Source organism: Balaenoptera acutorostrata, chromosome 1, assembly GCF_949987535.1.
Source record: "Balaenoptera acutorostrata chromosome 1, mBalAcu1.1, whole genome shotgun sequence".
NCBI lineage: Eukaryota > Metazoa > Chordata > Mammalia > Artiodactyla > Balaenopteridae > Balaenoptera > Balaenoptera acutorostrata.
Genome location: NC_080064.1, coordinates 35,951,991 through 35,967,686, shown reverse-complemented (window position 1 = coordinate 35,967,686; position 15,696 = coordinate 35,951,991). Strand labels below are relative to the sequence as shown.

The window sequence follows — 15,696 nt, the reverse complement described above, 5'->3', positions numbered from 1 at the left end:
TCCTTGTTTGAACTCTCCAAGAGGGAACCTGATTGGCCAGACTATCTTTCCAAATTGGACAAATCAAGGGTCTTGGGCTATTCTATGGATTGGCTGCCCTTGGATCAGATGTCTTTCCGTGGTCCAATCAGCCGGGGCTGAGAGGGGACAGCCCGCCCATAGCCGCTCAGTGCGGAGTCCAGGGGTGGGGGCAGTTTTCCTTATAAAGGACTTCGTACTTTGTTCCTACAAAAGGAACCTAAGAAAACGATTCAGAGATGGGACCAAGAGGTGCATTAAAGTGCTTTTATAGCGCACGCGCACACACACGTTGAACTCCCTAATGACCATCAACAGAGTAGCATGATCAATTCTGGGCTGTCCAGGTGCGGAACAGTGAGCAGCTAATTCAAGGTTGTCACGGGAAATGCTCACGAAATAATATGCCATAAAACCTTATATACACTATGATCAGGGTTTTCTAAGAAAAGACTGCACGTGTTTAGTTTTTGCTCTGTACGGGAAAGTTAATGGGTGAGTGGTGCGGCACACACTTTCAAATGTTCCATAATGAACAGGTACTCTGGTTATAAAGAAGGAAAACACGAAGCGTTTGTTAGCGTCCACGCTCCTTCACGTTAACTGGGGCCGCGCCCTCTCCCCGCGCCGCCCTCTCCTGTCAGGGAAAGTGCACTTTTCTGGCCAGTCCGCGGTTTTTACGACGCAGGGCTTTCCCAGCCGGAGAGAGCCGGCACCCAGCTCGCGGCGCCAGCGCGCCCCCGCCCGGCGAGGCCGGGCTCCTCCGCCGCCTCAGCGCCCGCCCCGCCCCCCGCGCGGGCCCTCAGTCCCTTCCCCTCCCCAGCCCCGCCCGCGGCTGCCGCCTTCCGGCTGCGCGGACTCTGCTCCACGCGCGCTCCCGGCAGGCCATGGCTCCGCTGCGCTTCTCGGCCAACGTGTCGTGGCTGTTCCCCGAGCTCCCCGGCCTCCCCGCGCGGCTCCGAGCCGCGGGCAGTTCGGGTTTTGAGGCGGCCGAGGTCGGCTGGCCGTACGGGGAGCCGCCGGAGGCGCTGGCGCGCGCGGCGCGGGAAGTGGGGCTGCAGCTCGTGCTGATCAACACGCCCCCGGGTGCGCCGTGGGGGCCCGGGCCCGGGCGGGGCGAGCCGGGAGCGCGAGCCGGGAACTGAGGCCCATTCTCTCCGCAGGAGACCGAGAGAAAGGGGAGATGGGTCTGGGGGCCGTTCCCGGGAGGCAGGCGGCCTTCCGAGATGGGCTGGAGCAGGCTGTGCTGTACGCCAAGGCTCTGGGCTGTCCCAGGTATCCTCCTCTCTCCAATCCCCCGCCCCCATGACCCACGAGAGAACAGGCCGCCGGGGCTTGAGAGGCTCAGGGGTCCGAGCGCACTGGCCCTTCTTCGCCCCTTCCGTCTGGGTCCCTTGTAAATTGCCTCCTGTATTTCATCTGTTGTGTGTCACTCTCAGTTTGCAACTCTTTCTTGCTCAACTCTTGCTGGGATCCCATGCTGGGAGCTCAGTTTGACCTGGGAGATAGATAGCACAGTAAAACGGAGTGATCCATTTGAGGACAGGTCAGTTCAAGGAGGCTGTGGGAGCAGGTAGGCAGTAACTCTGTCTGGGATCAGAGAAAGCTTCTTACAGGTAGTAAGTAGTGGGTCTCTAGTGGGCACTTGCTTGAGGTAAGGAGCATTCCAGTCAAGGATGCAGGGGCCAAAGGCTAGAGGGGCTTGGTGTGTTCTGCAGAGTTTACGAGGCTGGAAATGTAACCTGTCTGCTTTAGAGGTGGCTGAGAAGGATCAGGTGGTGAAGTGAGGGGGACTCAAAGTGGGGCTGATCTCATAAACGTCAAATCCTGCACAGAGCAACCAGGCTGAGAAGGAACTGGCAACAAGGGGTTATTAAGGGGGTGGAGGGGTGTGTGTGCAGAAAACAGATGGGAAGCTAAGAAACAGATGAAAGGAGGAGAGACAAGCAGCGCGGAATTCCTGAGAAGGGTAAGGGTCAAAGTAATTTTTTAAAGGTGAGACTTAAGCATGTTTGCAGGCACGAGGAGAAGGGGCACGGAAAAGGAGAATTTGGAAGTACAGGAAGGGCTAAGTGAGAGACCTGGGGAGATGGGAAGCTGGCATGATCAGAGAGCAGCTGGAAGAGGTGCACCCAGGGAGCGAGGGAGTGAAGGCTCGCGCTTCGAGGATGGACTCCGCAGCCCCCTCCAGGCCCATTTTCCCCACAGGATTCACCTGATGGCTGGCCGAGTGCCCCAGGGGGCTGATCGAGCAGCAGTCAGGGGTGAAATGGAGACGGTTTTTCTGGAGAACCTGAGGCACGCAGCTGGGGTTTTGGCTCAGGTGAGACAGTGAAAACACATACAGACACACATGCTTCATGAATGTGTGTGTGTGTGGAGGGGATGCACAGTGGGGAGGGCAGTGAGGCACAAGCCTGGGCCCCGGTCCAGGCCGGAGGGATTGGTGACGGGCTTGATCGGTGATTGACTGAGGGGGTACAAACCTCAGGGAGAGCTCTACTCATGGATCCCGCCTGGTACTAGGAGAACCTTGTGGGGCTGCTGGAACCCATCAACACCCGCATCACGGACCCCCGGTACTTCCTGGATACGCCCCAGCAGGGTAGGACCCCAGCCCTGTGTCTCCTCCTGTCCCTTGATTCTTGTGCCCTCCTTGAGTCTCATGGCCCCCTCCCCGGTTTCTCTCCCAGCGGCAGCCATCTTAGAGAAAGTTGGAAGACCCAACCTCCAGTTACAGATGGTAAGTGGGAGAGAGGGAGTGCTTCTCCGAGGGCCCATGGGCCTGTGTTCTCCAAATCCAGGCAGAATGGTGTGGCCTGCAGGGTCTGTGACTGTCGGAATCTCTGCCCCAGGACATATTCCACTGGCAGATCATGGACGGGAACCTGACAGGGAACATCCGGGAGTTCCTGCCCTTCGTTGGTGAGGGCCCCTTTCTTGGCTTCTTCCTAGTCTGCCATGCTGCTTCCTCTGTCCTCCCACTCTTTCTACCCCCCCACATCTGCCCACATCTGCCCCCAGGGCACGTGCAGGTGGCACAGGTCCCGGGCCGAGGGGAACCCAACAGCCCTGGAGAGCTGAACTTCCCCTATCTGTTCCAACTGCTGGAAGATGAAGGCTACAAAGGCTTTGTGGGCTGCGAGTACCAGCCTCGAGGTGAGGGTGGGCTGAGCTCCAGGCCTGGCCCTGGGGAAGGGGATCTGGAGGGACAGGTGTCGGGCAGGGGCTGTTTTCCTCCTCATGGGTTGAGATGCCTCGGGTCCCTCTCCCCTCAGGAGACACGGTAGAGGGCTTGAGTTGGCTACGTTCGTACTGGGATAAGCGGGGCCGCCCACAGGCTGGCCAGTGAGGTCCTGCGCTCCAGCCACACACCTCTGGGACGGTGAGCTGCACATCCCGAGCCTCCTCTGAATTAAAGACAATCTGCTGAAGGTTTCCATGTGTGTATGTTATTGGAGGGGGAGGGGGAGGGACACACAGTGTCTAACTTTTCAGTTTCTTTGGGTCACTTCCTTCCTGCAGAGAAGGGACATACAGCTCACGTTCAAGTCCTCCAGTCTGTGCCAGTGTTGTTGTGGAGATGGGAGAGCTTTCGAGCCCACCACCTCACATACAGATGAGAAACCAAGGGTCCGAGAGCAAAGGGACTCACCCGTGGTCACAGATGCTTCAAAGGCAGAGCTGGGATTGGAACCCAGGTGTCTTATCTCAGTAGCAATTGTCCAGCAATAATGTCCCAGTGGGAAGTGAAGAGCACAGGGCTCAAGATGGGGGTGGGGGAGGCGGGTGGCTGACAGCAAGCCAAGACTCGGAGGCAGGATTCAGGCAGAGGAACTTTAAGGGGTCTACGTGCCACCTGATGTGAAGAATTCCCAGACTCCACCAAGTGAGCAGGGAGGAGGAGTCTCCTTCTGGAATGGCCCAGGGACCTGAGATGGCATGGGCACCTCAGGGAGGTGACCGGACCTTCTGGATCCCTGGGCTGGTCAGTGGCAGCGAGTGTTTAGGGAGGGCAGCTCCTGCTACCAGGTCCCCAAGACACATTCACACAACCTTTGGCATCCCTCAGTGTCCAGTCTCGCCTGGGGGCCCAGAAAGGCTGGTCAGTCCTGCTGCAAGTGGGCATTCCTACAGAGCCATAATTTGAGGACATTCAGTGGTCCATCCCTCAGAGGAGGCGGGTCCAGAGGGTGAAGCAGGCTGTGTTGATGACGGACTCCAGGTGGTGGTAAGTAGAGACCAGCTGGGCAGGGGGGCTCTCGCTGTCCTGGGGCTGTACCGGGAAGGGCTCTCGGAAAACCACTGTCAGAGACTGGGGAACACGGGGCGGGGGTGGTGAGAGGAGGGCAGGCTGAGCCCGGGGAGCAGGGCTCCCCAACCTCAGCAGGCTCTGGGATGGCGCATTTGGGGTACAGCCTCCCACTAGGCTGACACAAAGCCCCTCACTGCCCCCTCCCGTTCTCACCGTCTTTCCCAAGTGGGAATCCAGAAACACTAGCACAAAACAGTCAGTGAACTTCTGATTCAGCACAACCTGTAGCAAAAGACAAAATGAGATGCGGAGTGAGGCACAGACCCTCCCTGAAGGCATCCTGAAAGTGGGACCAGTCTGAGGAAGGCCCGCTTCCATCACCACACCTGACCCCACCTACACTGTACGGTCACCCAGGACCTCCTCCAAGCCCAACCTCGGTCCTCATCCTCACTGGCTCCCGGTTAGCCTGTCCAGCCTCGTCAGAATGAGCGAGTGGTACTTGACTGGAAGGCCCTGCATAAGCTGACACACTGAAGCCCATCAGTAAAGGAGGGTTCTCTCCCCTTGACATGAGCCCTCCTTTGCTCCTGGGTTTCGTATCTCTGGCCTCCCTGATGTCTGTCCCTGGTGCTCAGCTTTGTGATCTCTCCCTGGGCAGTTTCTTCTATGCCCAGCTTCCGTCACCACCTGTTTGTATAAGTGCTGCCTACACCTCTCTCCTGAGCTCCAATCCCCGATGCCCATATACCTTCTAGACTGTGGTCCTCGAAGGTCCTCCTGGGCCTCAGACTCAACTCTTCACCCTTCCCCCAAACCCACTCCTGCTTCAGCGTTCCCGCCACCCACAGAAGCATCCCCATCTGCTCACACCCACCTGCACTACTGCAGCCTTACCCTAACTAAGCTCGGCTTCTCTGGGCGATACTTTGTCACACCTTGAAACTAGTCTTCCCCGCAAGCACTATGTTGCAGGACCCCTTACCACAGACCAAGTACCTTTTCTTTTGAAATCTTCTCTTGAATGTCTCCTCTCCTGATCGCTGCTCTCGTTGGGGCCATCCTTTAGGCTCTCAACCCCCAGGCTTGTGCCCACTGCCATAGCTCTCCCCTCTACCTGTCCTTCCCAGCAACCTTTCAACCTCTACTGTGCACACCAGTCACCTGCGGATCTGGCTGAAAGGCAGGTTCTGAGCCAGCAGGTCTGGGGTGGGGTCTGAGAGTCTGCACTTCGGTCAGCTCCCAGGTGGTGCTGACGCTGCTGGTGTGAGGGCCACACTTTGGTGAAAAGGCTTGAAAGCCCAGGAGGTCCTTTCTGGGACTGGAACCTCCAAGACCAACCACTCACAAGGTTCCAGAGCTTGGCTCTGGATCGCTAGCCAAGGTTTGTGCTTTTGTGAGCCCTGAGGGCACAGCTCTAGGTTATTCTCAGTGAATCACATGCTGTGGCTTGGTGCTTGAAGGGTTTTACATCCATCTACCGGTGTGGTCACTCCATCTCAGCCTCCCTGTTTAGTCAGACTGGGGTTCTTTGAGGGGGACCCTGTCATCTCTCTGATGAGGATTTCTGCTGTGTCTCCCCTTTCAGAGGAAGGTCAAGGAGACTTACCAGGTACTGAGTTCCCAAGTCTGGGCTCTGGAAATGGCGACAGCTCTGGGGAAAGCGGCTTAGGAGAACCTTGATCAGGCTCTGGTACCAGGAGACCGTCATAGACAGGAAGCAGTCCTAGGGGAAGGTCCACAGGCATGGATCTGCTGTTCCAGAACCACCTCTGAGACCCTTGCAACCTCTACCTTGGCTGCCAGTGGAATTCCTAGCATCCATCCCAGCCCCTTCTGGAACCCAGAGCTGCTTACCAGCTGGGGGTCGATGTCCCCAATGGATTTGGCATGGACTGCTTCTAGGAGCTCCTCCAGCTCGGCCAGGGCCAGGCGCCCCCCTAGTCGCAGCCGATCAGGTCCTGGTGGTTCCAGCAAGAAGAGGCGCTTCCAAAGGGTGTCCCGACGGCAGTGCCCTCCAGCCAGCCGTACCAGCTGAGCCAGCCGTGCCCGTGCCACGCCCACCTCTGCAGCCAGTGGGGGGAAGAGGGGAGCCGGTCCAGGGGCCAGACCAACCCCTGAGGCCTCCCCAGGGCTACCGGCTGAGCTCCCAGGAGCCTCTGGCTCAGGGGGCAGTCTGGGCGGCTTCCGGAACCGGCGCATGTCAGCAGTGAGTCTGGGGAAGAGCTCTCGTTGGCTGGTGAGCACCACGAAGAACTGCAGCCTAGGGTGGGGAGGGGACAGGAGTGTGACGGTCACAGCAGGAGAGACACGGGGCAACAGCACGGAGTGGCTGGGCAACGGGAAAGTTCAAGGCAGGGGATCTGCTGACCGCAGAACGTGCCGCTCGGCCTCTCCTTGCTCCTCAAAGGGTGCGGCACAGTGACAAACAAGCAGAGACACGTCGAAGTCGTCCTGGTGACGAAGTCCCTCAGAGTCCAGGTAGGAGCCAGAGCTGTGCGGTGGGGGTTGGGGAGACGTCAAGCCTGAGGTTCTGATGAAGCCAACCCCACCCCTTCTGCCCAAGAAAACACAGGTCCCCCACTGCAAGGATGGCCCCACTCTGGCTCCAGGCATCCCCTCTCGCCTTACCTGTGCCACGCCGACACCAGGGCGTACTCGTTATGTTCCGGGCCTCCTGGCCGGGCCATCCGTAGTGGCTTCATGTGGTAGGAGCTGGCATGGTCGGCCACGTAGTTGTACAGCTGGTGGGCAGCAATGAGCGGAGTGGGGAGCTCCAGGGTCCCTGAGGGGCGAGTTACAGGAGACACTGAGTCTGGGACAGACACAGTGATCTGGTGGGGCCGGAGGATGGGAATCCCTGAGGCTCTGATTGGCAGGCAGGCCGATTCTTTCCGGGGAGCTCCTGAGGGACATGGAGATGGGACAGAAGTGGCTCAGGACACATAGGGGGCAGGGTACACACAACACAGGATCTAAACTTTGCTTGCTATGAAAATTAAACCAAACTTGCTATGAAAACAGACTGGGAAGAACTTAAGACAGAGACATGGGGACAGGGTCCAGGTGACATGAGGTGACTGACCATATAGGACAGGAGAGGCAGAGACAAGGTCTGGCCCCTGGAAGTGGTCCCCCCGGCCCTGGCTTGAGACACCTGGTGGCCTGTTCTTTTTCGGGTTCACTGGCTTGCCCCTGGGCACCGACCTTGGTAAATGTGATTGCGGCCGAAGTGGGGCCCATCAGGGTGGTGGGCCAGGAAGTGTCGCAGGAAGGTGGTGAGGTGGTAGCCGTGCCGCAGCACCAGGTGGGCACCCAGCACGTGCTGGTGCACGAGGCGCAGGTGGAAGTCGTAGCTAAACGAGTGCACATGCATCAGGTCCCGCACCTTGTCACACTCCTCCGTGAACAGCATGGACAGCTGGGGGGATGGGGGGGGGACCAGGTCAGGAAACGGTGGCAGGCTGCCCGCACATCTCACTTCCCTCCTCTTGCCTGGGAAACGGCAGCTCAAGATTCACCCCGTCGCCGTGGGCCCCTCTACCAGAAACGCTTCCACGAGAAGCCCTCCTCATTACATTATGCAGTGTTGTAACTCTGTTTACATGAACTGACCATTTTGAGACATGAACCTTTTTACTCTGTATCCCCGTCTCCACTCAAGTCTGGCACAGATTCACTCATGCAACAAACACTTGTCAAGTGCCTACCACATGCCTACCTGGTACTGTTCTAGTTGCTGGGGATACAAACCCCTACCCTCAAGGAACTTACAGTCTAGTAGTGGGGAGATAAGACAATAAATATTAGGCAGAGTAAATGAGTAAATAGCACGTTAGTAGATGGTTATGGAAAATCAAGCAGTAAATAAAGCAGGTGTGGTTTTAAACAGGGTGGTCAGGGTAGGCCAGGTGTGTAACTACTTACTATTAGAAAGGTTTTCCTGGTCGCTTCCCATCTCTCCAGCTTTATCTTCTCATCAGATTACTTGCTCTTCCCAAGTATACCACATATTTTCTCTACGCTTTTGTACCTGCCATTCTCTTTGCCTGAATGCTGCTCCCTCTGATCCCCAAAGCTGGCTGACTCCCACTCATTTGTAAAGCTTCATCTGGGACATCCTGCCAAGGCTAGCCCAGGGCTGGCCTCCTCTAATTCATCTGTGAATGAATGAATGAATGAACGAACGAACCACTGATGGAGGAAGAAAGGAGGGCAGAGACACAGAGCTGGTGCTTCTCTTGGTGGAAATCAGCGTTACTGAGAGTGTGTTAACAGTTGGATAGGTGATGCTAGAATGGCAGAATCTACCTGACCGTGCCCTTGGGGGCACTGGGCATAAAAATTAACAGGAAAGGAAATCAATGACTGTAGAAGCAGCAGTTGCCTCGGAGTCAGAGTAGCTCCATGACCTTGGGTAAGTCACAACCTCTCTGCTTCAGTTTCCTCACCTACCATGGAGATAAAGGAAAGGTCCTCATAAATTTAGAGCTGCGTGATAAACTGCAGTAACCAAGGATGAGCCTCAGAGGCAGAGACCCAGCTGGCAGCCCTAGTGCTGCCAGCAACTAGCTGTGTGCCCTGGGGCACATCGCTTAACCTCTGTGAACCTCAGTTCCCTTATCTGTACAGTAGGAGTAAAATTCTCCTCTTCCCTTAGCATGTACACTAAGCAGTTAATAAATACGTAATAGCTATAATAAAGCAACTTAGAAATCTAAGTAAGGTTAGAGATTAGATATGTAGGGGCAGAGAGAGCCAAACTGGGTGCAGATCAGGGGGCAGGGCAGCCAGGACTTCAGGAAGCTCAAGAGAATAATGGGGTGGGTCCTTCCCGCCAATACTACAGCAAAGTGTGAAAGAGTGCCTGCCTGTCCTATCTGCCTTCTGTGCCCTGGCCCAGGTAGGTTCCTGCACTCAAGTCACCAAGCTTTCCTGGATCTCACTATCCTGTGATGGCTAGACCAGACATCCACACCCAAGTCAAAGGCAACCACCTGTGGGCTGGATCTGAGCTGTCCAGATACGGGAAGAGTTTGTGCCATCTGTACTGGAGGGCGACAGACCGCACCCAGTCAGACCCTGATCTCTCAGAAACTCAACTCGAGGCACAAGGAAGGCAGAAGCCTAACAACGAAGGGGCCGAACTCACTCAAGGCTGGAGGGCTTCGGGTCTCTGACCACACTCAGTCCCGACTCATTCGTTCTGAGCCCTCTTGAGTGCTCAGAACCTCATGGGGTGCAAAAGCCCTGCCTTCAGGCAGTCAGACAGGGACAGAAATAACAACTGAGTGTGGGGGCTGTGCTGTGTGGGTGGGGACTCCAGTCCACATTCTAAGTGTTAGTGACTACATGGACAGTGCCAGGTTGTCCCCAGCCCTAGATTAGGCCAGGACTGCCCATGGCACCGACCCACCCATGTGTCAGATTACCCGCTCTGCTCAAATGTCCTGTCTACCCATCTATGGTCAGTGCCAGAATGACCACAGGGCCAGACCAGCCACTGTGCTGCACTGCCTTCTGCCCCCGGCGCCGTGGCTGAATACAGCTCTGGACTACCACAGAGTAAGACTGGCGCCTGAGGCGGTCACAGCACTGGAATGGCCCAGCCGCCTGCAGCACCAGATGGTCCCTGGGGCTGCGCTGACTACGCCTGAGACCCCACGGCCCTCCGTCCCCACCACGTACCTGAGAGTTGACAGCTTGCCCCATGGGGATTCGGGAACATTCCAGGGCAAACTGTTTGACACAGAAGTAACAGCCCTGGAGAGAGGATGAAGATGAGGTCAGGAGGGCAAGAGACAGGTGGGCCTGGCTCTCCTGTGTAGTGCTTCTGCTCACCTGGAAAGCCAGCTCCATGAGGATGATGCCCCCGGGCAGTGCCCGCTGCAGGTGGTACGTGGTCACTGGAGAGCCAGTGCTCTGCAGAAAGGAGAAAGACTGGGGTTCAGGGGCAAGGGCAGGGGGCTCACCAGCCTTGGACCATCGGGGAAAAAGTCCCCTGGGTCAGTGACTTTAATGGTGTCAGGCTGGGATCAATGACCTCAGTCATCACCCAGAGCCCCTGGCTTTAGGCCTTGGGCAAATAATTCAGGCTCAGTGATGCTGGTGTCTGAGGCATCACTGATTTCACTCTTGGGGAAGGAACACGACGACGTGTTACCTTGGGGCTCCCTTCAGTCTTGGCTTTCGGGCAGGAGAAGGAGCCCCGACCTTCTGTTCCAAGGATAGCCATGGCCCGCAGCCGGCTGGTGCTGCAGAAAAGGAAGAGGGACAAGGGGGTGAGGCAGGCCAGTGGGGTGAAGGGTTACGGCTATCAGACCCAGAACCCATTTCATGTGGAATCGTTCTGCAGGAGAGGAGACAGGCCCAGAGAAGGGAAGAACCTGCCTGGGGTCCCACAGTGGGTAAGTGGCAAGGCTAGGCCAGGAGTCCAGGGCTCGATTGTGGGGCAGGGCTCTCTCCACAGCAGCTGCTGCTCTAAGGGGGAGGCAGGGATCAGGCCCCTCTCTTCCAGTGAGAGGGTGAGGGTAGAGCTGCAGAGGCTGCTGTGACTGGGGGGAGACACCTATGAGCGGATGGAGATACCTGCTTACTGTGGACAGCAAGGGAGGGGAGAGGGTGATGTCTAAGATTTCATGGGGAAAGTGCAAGCAGATCCTTGATGCCCTGGTTAGGGACGTTCCCCTGAGAGGGAAAAGGGGTTCTCTTTTGACCCGGGAAGGGCATTTTCAGTGTTCCACAGGCCTGCTGTTCTTCATTTCTCAACTCAGAGACAAAGGGAAAAGAGAAAGAGGGCCAGAGGGACCCACTCATACTCAGGAGCTATAAACCACTGGAACTCCTGCTGGGGGTTCAAAGCCTCTGGCAAGAAATGCCCCACTTAATCCTCAAGGAAATAGGGACCAGACCTAACTAGTGATTGGTGATGGTTAGAGACTGGAGAGGAAGGAAGGCCTGACTTTAAATTTTCCTCTAGAAACATATTTTTAATCCTAGTATCTTTGGTTTTAAAAGGGAATTCTGATTTCTGGGAAGAACATAACTGAATGGGAAGGATGCGAACTCCAGAGAAATCCCTACAGCTGGGAACTGGCTGCGGAGGGCAATGAGAAGAGAGCTCCTCCTGGGGTCTGTCGTTGAGAAATAAGAGGGGCGCTGAATGAAATGTCCCAGAGGTGCAGGCCTGTCCTCTCTTCCTAAGGCCTGGAAAAGAGAGGGAGGCCTGGGAGGTGAAGAGCTGGTTACAAAAACGCTAAGGAGTTGGAATTGGCTTTCTGGGCCAAGAGGGCATCTTGAGTAAGGAAGTACAACTTATATTTACTAGTTTGAAAAAGTATCAAACTGAAAGCAGAGAAGGGGGAGAAAACAAACTCACACATCTGGATACATGAAAGCAACAGCATAACACAAACAGACATGTTCCCATGCAGCCACTGGGAAGGAGCTGGGAACATAGAATCTGGAGGCTCAGACGTTGAGAGGGGCATAGGGCACGGGCCACAGAAATGGGAATTTGAGACTTGACACAGGATGGGAAAGGTGGTTGCAGTTTTCACTGCGTTCTGGGGAGATGGAAGGTGTTGCCAGAGGAGCTGTCTACTACTTCCCAGGACTCAGACCTCCCACTACTGGCCAGTGAGTGAACATGACCAAGAACAGGCCAGAGGACAGTGATGCGAGTAGGCCCATTGCAGGGGTCCTTGGTGAGAAAAAAACAAAACAAAAAACAAACAAAAAAACATGGTGAGAAAAGAACTTCCTGGGCCAGGAACGATGTAAATCTCTGGAGAGGTCAGGAGGTGATCAGGACAACAATCATTAGGACCCAGGTCCAAGAGCCTGTACAGGACTGGTGTGTGTGGATGGACACCAGCGTGAAAGCACAGAAGACACACGTGGGCAAGCAGCTCTGTGGAAATGTACCCAGTTTGTGTATGAACGTGGCCATGAGTTCCAGGAGATGTGTGAGGCTTACGGAATGTGCTTGAGGGCTGCAGGTAGGTGTCCCAGATCCTCACGTGTGTGTGCGGGCCTGATGAGATGGTGGTACGCAAGGCCCAAACTACCCAAATAGGACCCAAGAGGAAGGGTGTGTGGGGCCTCACCTGCTGTGGAGGAGGAGAGGAGGGCGGGGAGACGAGACGCGCTCACCTGCGGGTGGGCGAGGGGGGCCGCAGCGGCACCAGCACAAAGCCCATGCTCTGCAGATACTGCACGTACTGCTGCAGGAAAGCCAAGCTCAGCTCCTTCAGCCAAGGCTCCTCCCGGGCGCCCGGTGGAGGCCCATCCGAGGAGTCGCAGCTGGCGGAGGCCTCTCGGCTCCCAGACCCTGACTCAGGGCGGTGGCGCCGCTGTGGGAGTGGAGATTAAGAAAGGCTCTACCCACCGTCAACCACCCTAGCAGGGGTGAAGGAATGGAGGTCCCCGTTGGGTAAAGGGAGGTCCCACAGGAGAAGTCCAGAGTCTGGAGCCTCACCTGCCCCTCCAGGGGCCCAGAGGTCTCTGGGGGCCCATGCAGCCAGGCTGCGGGGTCGAAGAGCAGGGCCGTCGCACAGTAATGCACCAGGCGAGACGACTGTTTCAGGGTCTCCAGCTCCCCGGCCTGGGGAAGTGGGCAGTGAGCACTGGGGCGGTGGCCAGGGCAGGGTCATGGGACGCTCCCAGAGGACGCGGGTTGGCCACTCACACTGATGGGCATGCTGGCTGGGGCGGAGCGCTGCTGCCACGTTACAAACAGGTTCTCCATCTTCATCTGGCGCTCCAGTTCTGGGGGTTGGAGGCATTAGTAGCGGCCCCCAGGAGTGGCCACCTCTCGCCCTGCCAGACTCCACAGATTGCCCTGCCCGCTGCCCGGCTCAGCGCCCTCACCTCTGCGCTCTGCCATCTTGATCTCCAGGAACTGTTGTCCATGGTAGGTGACAGGATCGGGCGGTCTGGGCACAGGGCCGAGGGAGGAGCTGGGGCGGGCGGCCGTGATATCCCTTAGGGCCTCATCGAAGGGGAATGTGTCCAGGGGAAGGGGGCCCCCACCCCGAGAGGACCCACTCAGCCGTCCCTGCTCGCGGCTCAGAGGGGGGCTTGCACTCCGGATGAGGGTCTCTGCTTCCATGGTCGGCAGCAGGAATGGGTTTGGCTCCTAAGAGAGACGGAGCCTCACCATGGGTCCATGGCCTTTGCCCTCAGACCTCCTCTCCCACCGCCCCCGTGGCCTCCTCTCTCAGACTCTCCCGCCCCACTGCCCCTGCCCTCAGCCTGTCCCCTCTCCTGTTCCCGAACTGCTACTTCCTTTAGCTGACCACTCAGGAGAGGAGAGAACCTGAGCAGCAGGCACCTTTGCGTCGCGCACTGGGAAGTCCAACTGGCCGTAGTGGTGGAAGAGCCCAAGCTTCTGGCTGAGGAGGCAGAAGATGAGATGGGCGCGTGCGTTCTGCCACTGCACGAGGCGAACCAGTGCTCGGCCCAGGGCCGCCCCCAGGTCTGGAGCCCAGTTGTAGGTCAGCAGCTGCAGCTGGAAGTCAGGGCTCAGCGTCAGTGGGATCATGGAGCCCCTCCTCCCAGCCAGCCCCTGGCCCCACGTCTACCTTCTTGTCCATGACCTCCAGCAGCAAGAATCTCTGCCGGGGAGCATTTCGCCCCAAGCTCCCGTCGCCTCCTGGCTCGAAGCGCTGCACGGCTTTGGCAGCTACAGGGTCAGGGAGGGGCAAAATGAGGGTCTGGGGGCCGATCCCCCTTGATCCCACCCTGCCTCCCACGGGGTCAGCGGCTCCAGGGTCAGTCACTCTGAGCCCACCCTCCTCCAGGCCGTGGCCTCACCCTGCTGGGTGGGTCTCCTCCACTGCAAGAAGTTCCTCCCCAGAAGCAGCAGATGCCGCTCAGCTGCCGGGCGGGGAGTTGGGCCCAGCTGTCCAAGGGAACAAGGACTGAAGATCTCTGGCTCAGAAGCCCTAGTGGGAGGGACGGACAGAAAGCAGACCGTCCATGGCCCCATTCCCTGGTTCTCTCCTCCTGGGCCCAGGCCCCCACCTCTCCTACCTCAGCTGCTGTGAGACCCCAAACTCACAAATGCTGCTCAAAGATGCGGACACTGGTGTCTCCAGCCATTGAGGTGACCAGAGTGGTGAACTCAGACAGGACAGATGGGAGCAGGAACCGGGACACCATGTGAGTGGAGCTCCTGGACACCGAGGCACATCCTGGATCCAGAACACAGAAGTCACGGTGGGGCTGTGGCATGGGGACCAGGGCAGGAGCGTAAGGGTGGGAGAGGGGGCTGGGGTCTCACCCATCTGAACCATGAACTCCATCCAGCGCTGAGCGACAAGAGCAAACACAGGCTGCAGGGTGCCCGCCTCACCCTCCTCCAGCTGTGTGGTCCTGCGTCTGAAGACACAGCAGGAGTAACAGCCTTGCACCCACATACAAGACGGCTGTGTTTACACGCACCCAACATCCCCTGTGACTTCACACCACACCTCCCATGACAACACACACACACACCTTTGTCTCTGGGCTCCAGACTCTGGGCCTGCTGCCCGCTCACTCCCACCGGGAGTCCGAACACTCTCTGTTTTGTGACGCCTCCGGCCCCGAGTGTCTTCTGGCCGATCCAGGACAATGTCATCAGTTGTTTTGGGGGAACCCAAGTCCCCACATTCTGTTTTACTCTGGGGACAGTGCAGTGAATGAGGAGGGGCTAAAGGGAGGGGGAACGGGGCGGAGGACGGAGGCATCATGGAATGGTAACAAGAGCCTGGAGGATTTGGGGGCCCGGGTTCAGGCCCTGGAGGCTGACCAAGCAGCCTTGGACAGGCTACTCAACTTTCCGGAGCCTCAGCTGCCTCACTGGTGAAAGGCCTGCTGCAATCGTGCAGGCTAGGAGGATCCGACAGGAAAAGTGGAAGTGAAAGCACTTAACAAGCTGAGGCTCTCTCTGTATCAGAACTTGCCACGCTCTGCACACTCCTATCCAAGGCACAGAGCAGTTTTACACAACAGGAGATCTGGGGCAGGGCCTGTAGGAGCGTGTAGGGGAGACAGGAGGCAGACAAGAAGGCAGATAGATGTCAACTTCACCACCTCCCTTTTTCCCATTACCAGCATATCCCAGAAGCTACGTCGGCCAGCTTTGCTTGGGGGTGTCACAGGCTCGCCAGGGCGAGGGCCAGGGCCAGGGCCAGGGCCAGGGGGAAAGATGCTAGCTCGGCCTGCAGGGCTCTTGGTTTCCAATGACCCGCTCTTGAGACTTCCTGTGGGCAGCAGACATTGCAGACTCCTGTCACTGACCATCAATCCCCATTTCAGACAATCTAGCCCCAAGACTGGTAAGAGAGTGATGTGTCACTTACTCTACCTGTTCCTGAATGGCAGTATATGCAACTGAAGGTCCATGGCTGTGTGAGTTTGTGTGAAGGGAGTTCCTG

At 57.3% G+C, this 15,696-nt stretch overlaps 2 protein-coding genes across 8 annotated transcripts in view; one reads left to right on the top strand and one right to left on the bottom strand.

Moving 5' to 3' along the window:
- The first annotated feature begins 855 nt into the window (after nt 1-855).
- On the top strand, nt 856-3,456 carry HYI (hydroxypyruvate isomerase (putative)). 2 transcript variants are annotated; one of them, XM_057543534.1, is made up of 8 exons: nt 856-1,104; nt 1,182-1,293; nt 2,227-2,341; nt 2,545-2,623; nt 2,712-2,761; nt 2,874-2,943; nt 3,054-3,177; nt 3,297-3,456. In XM_057543534.1, exons 1-7 carry the CDS (start codon nt 906-908, stop codon nt 3,134-3,136), a joined length of 708 nt encoding a protein of 235 aa, XP_057399517.1. In that variant the 5' UTR covers nt 856-905; the 3' UTR covers nt 3,137-3,177; nt 3,297-3,456. The 2 variants fall into 2 exon arrangements, with proteins under 2 accessions (XP_057399517.1, XP_007164678.2); XM_007164616.2 differs by having other exon boundaries at nt 857-1,104; nt 3,043-3,177.
- SZT2 (SZT2 subunit of KICSTOR complex) overlaps nt 3,449-15,696 on the bottom strand; it is a 51,462-nt gene continuing 39,214 nt past the window's right edge. For 3 of the 6 annotated variants that reach the window (XM_057543486.1, XM_057543507.1, XM_057543491.1), the window contains exons 52-72: nt 15,371-15,522; nt 14,774-14,940; nt 14,559-14,656; nt 14,337-14,469; nt 14,090-14,220; nt 13,858-13,958; nt 13,593-13,784; nt 13,145-13,412; nt 12,963-13,042; nt 12,753-12,878; nt 12,428-12,627; nt 10,437-10,527; nt 10,115-10,195; nt 9,962-10,036; nt 7,481-7,694; nt 6,905-7,178; nt 6,645-6,767; nt 6,131-6,536; nt 5,883-5,999; nt 4,487-4,555; nt 3,449-4,333 (exon numbers count right to left, since the gene is read on the bottom strand). In XM_057543486.1, coding sequence (XP_057399469.1) covers nt 4,190-4,333; nt 4,487-4,555; nt 5,883-5,999; nt 6,131-6,536; nt 6,645-6,767; nt 6,905-7,178; nt 7,481-7,694; nt 9,962-10,036; nt 10,115-10,195; nt 10,437-10,527; nt 12,428-12,627; nt 12,753-12,878; nt 12,963-13,042; nt 13,145-13,412; nt 13,593-13,784; nt 13,858-13,958; nt 14,090-14,220; nt 14,337-14,469; nt 14,559-14,656; nt 14,774-14,940; nt 15,371-15,522 — 3,242 coding nt within the window. In that variant the 3' untranslated portion in view covers nt 3,449-4,189. The remainder of the gene's footprint in view (nt 4,334-4,486; nt 4,556-5,882; nt 6,000-6,130; nt 6,537-6,644; nt 6,768-6,904; nt 7,179-7,480; nt 7,695-9,961; nt 10,037-10,114; nt 10,196-10,436; nt 10,528-12,427; nt 12,628-12,752; nt 12,879-12,962; nt 13,043-13,144; nt 13,413-13,592; nt 13,785-13,857; nt 13,959-14,089; nt 14,221-14,336; nt 14,470-14,558; nt 14,657-14,773; nt 14,941-15,370; nt 15,523-15,696) is intronic. The other 3 variants (XM_057543513.1, XM_057543502.1, XM_057543518.1) reach the window with 3 other exon arrangements.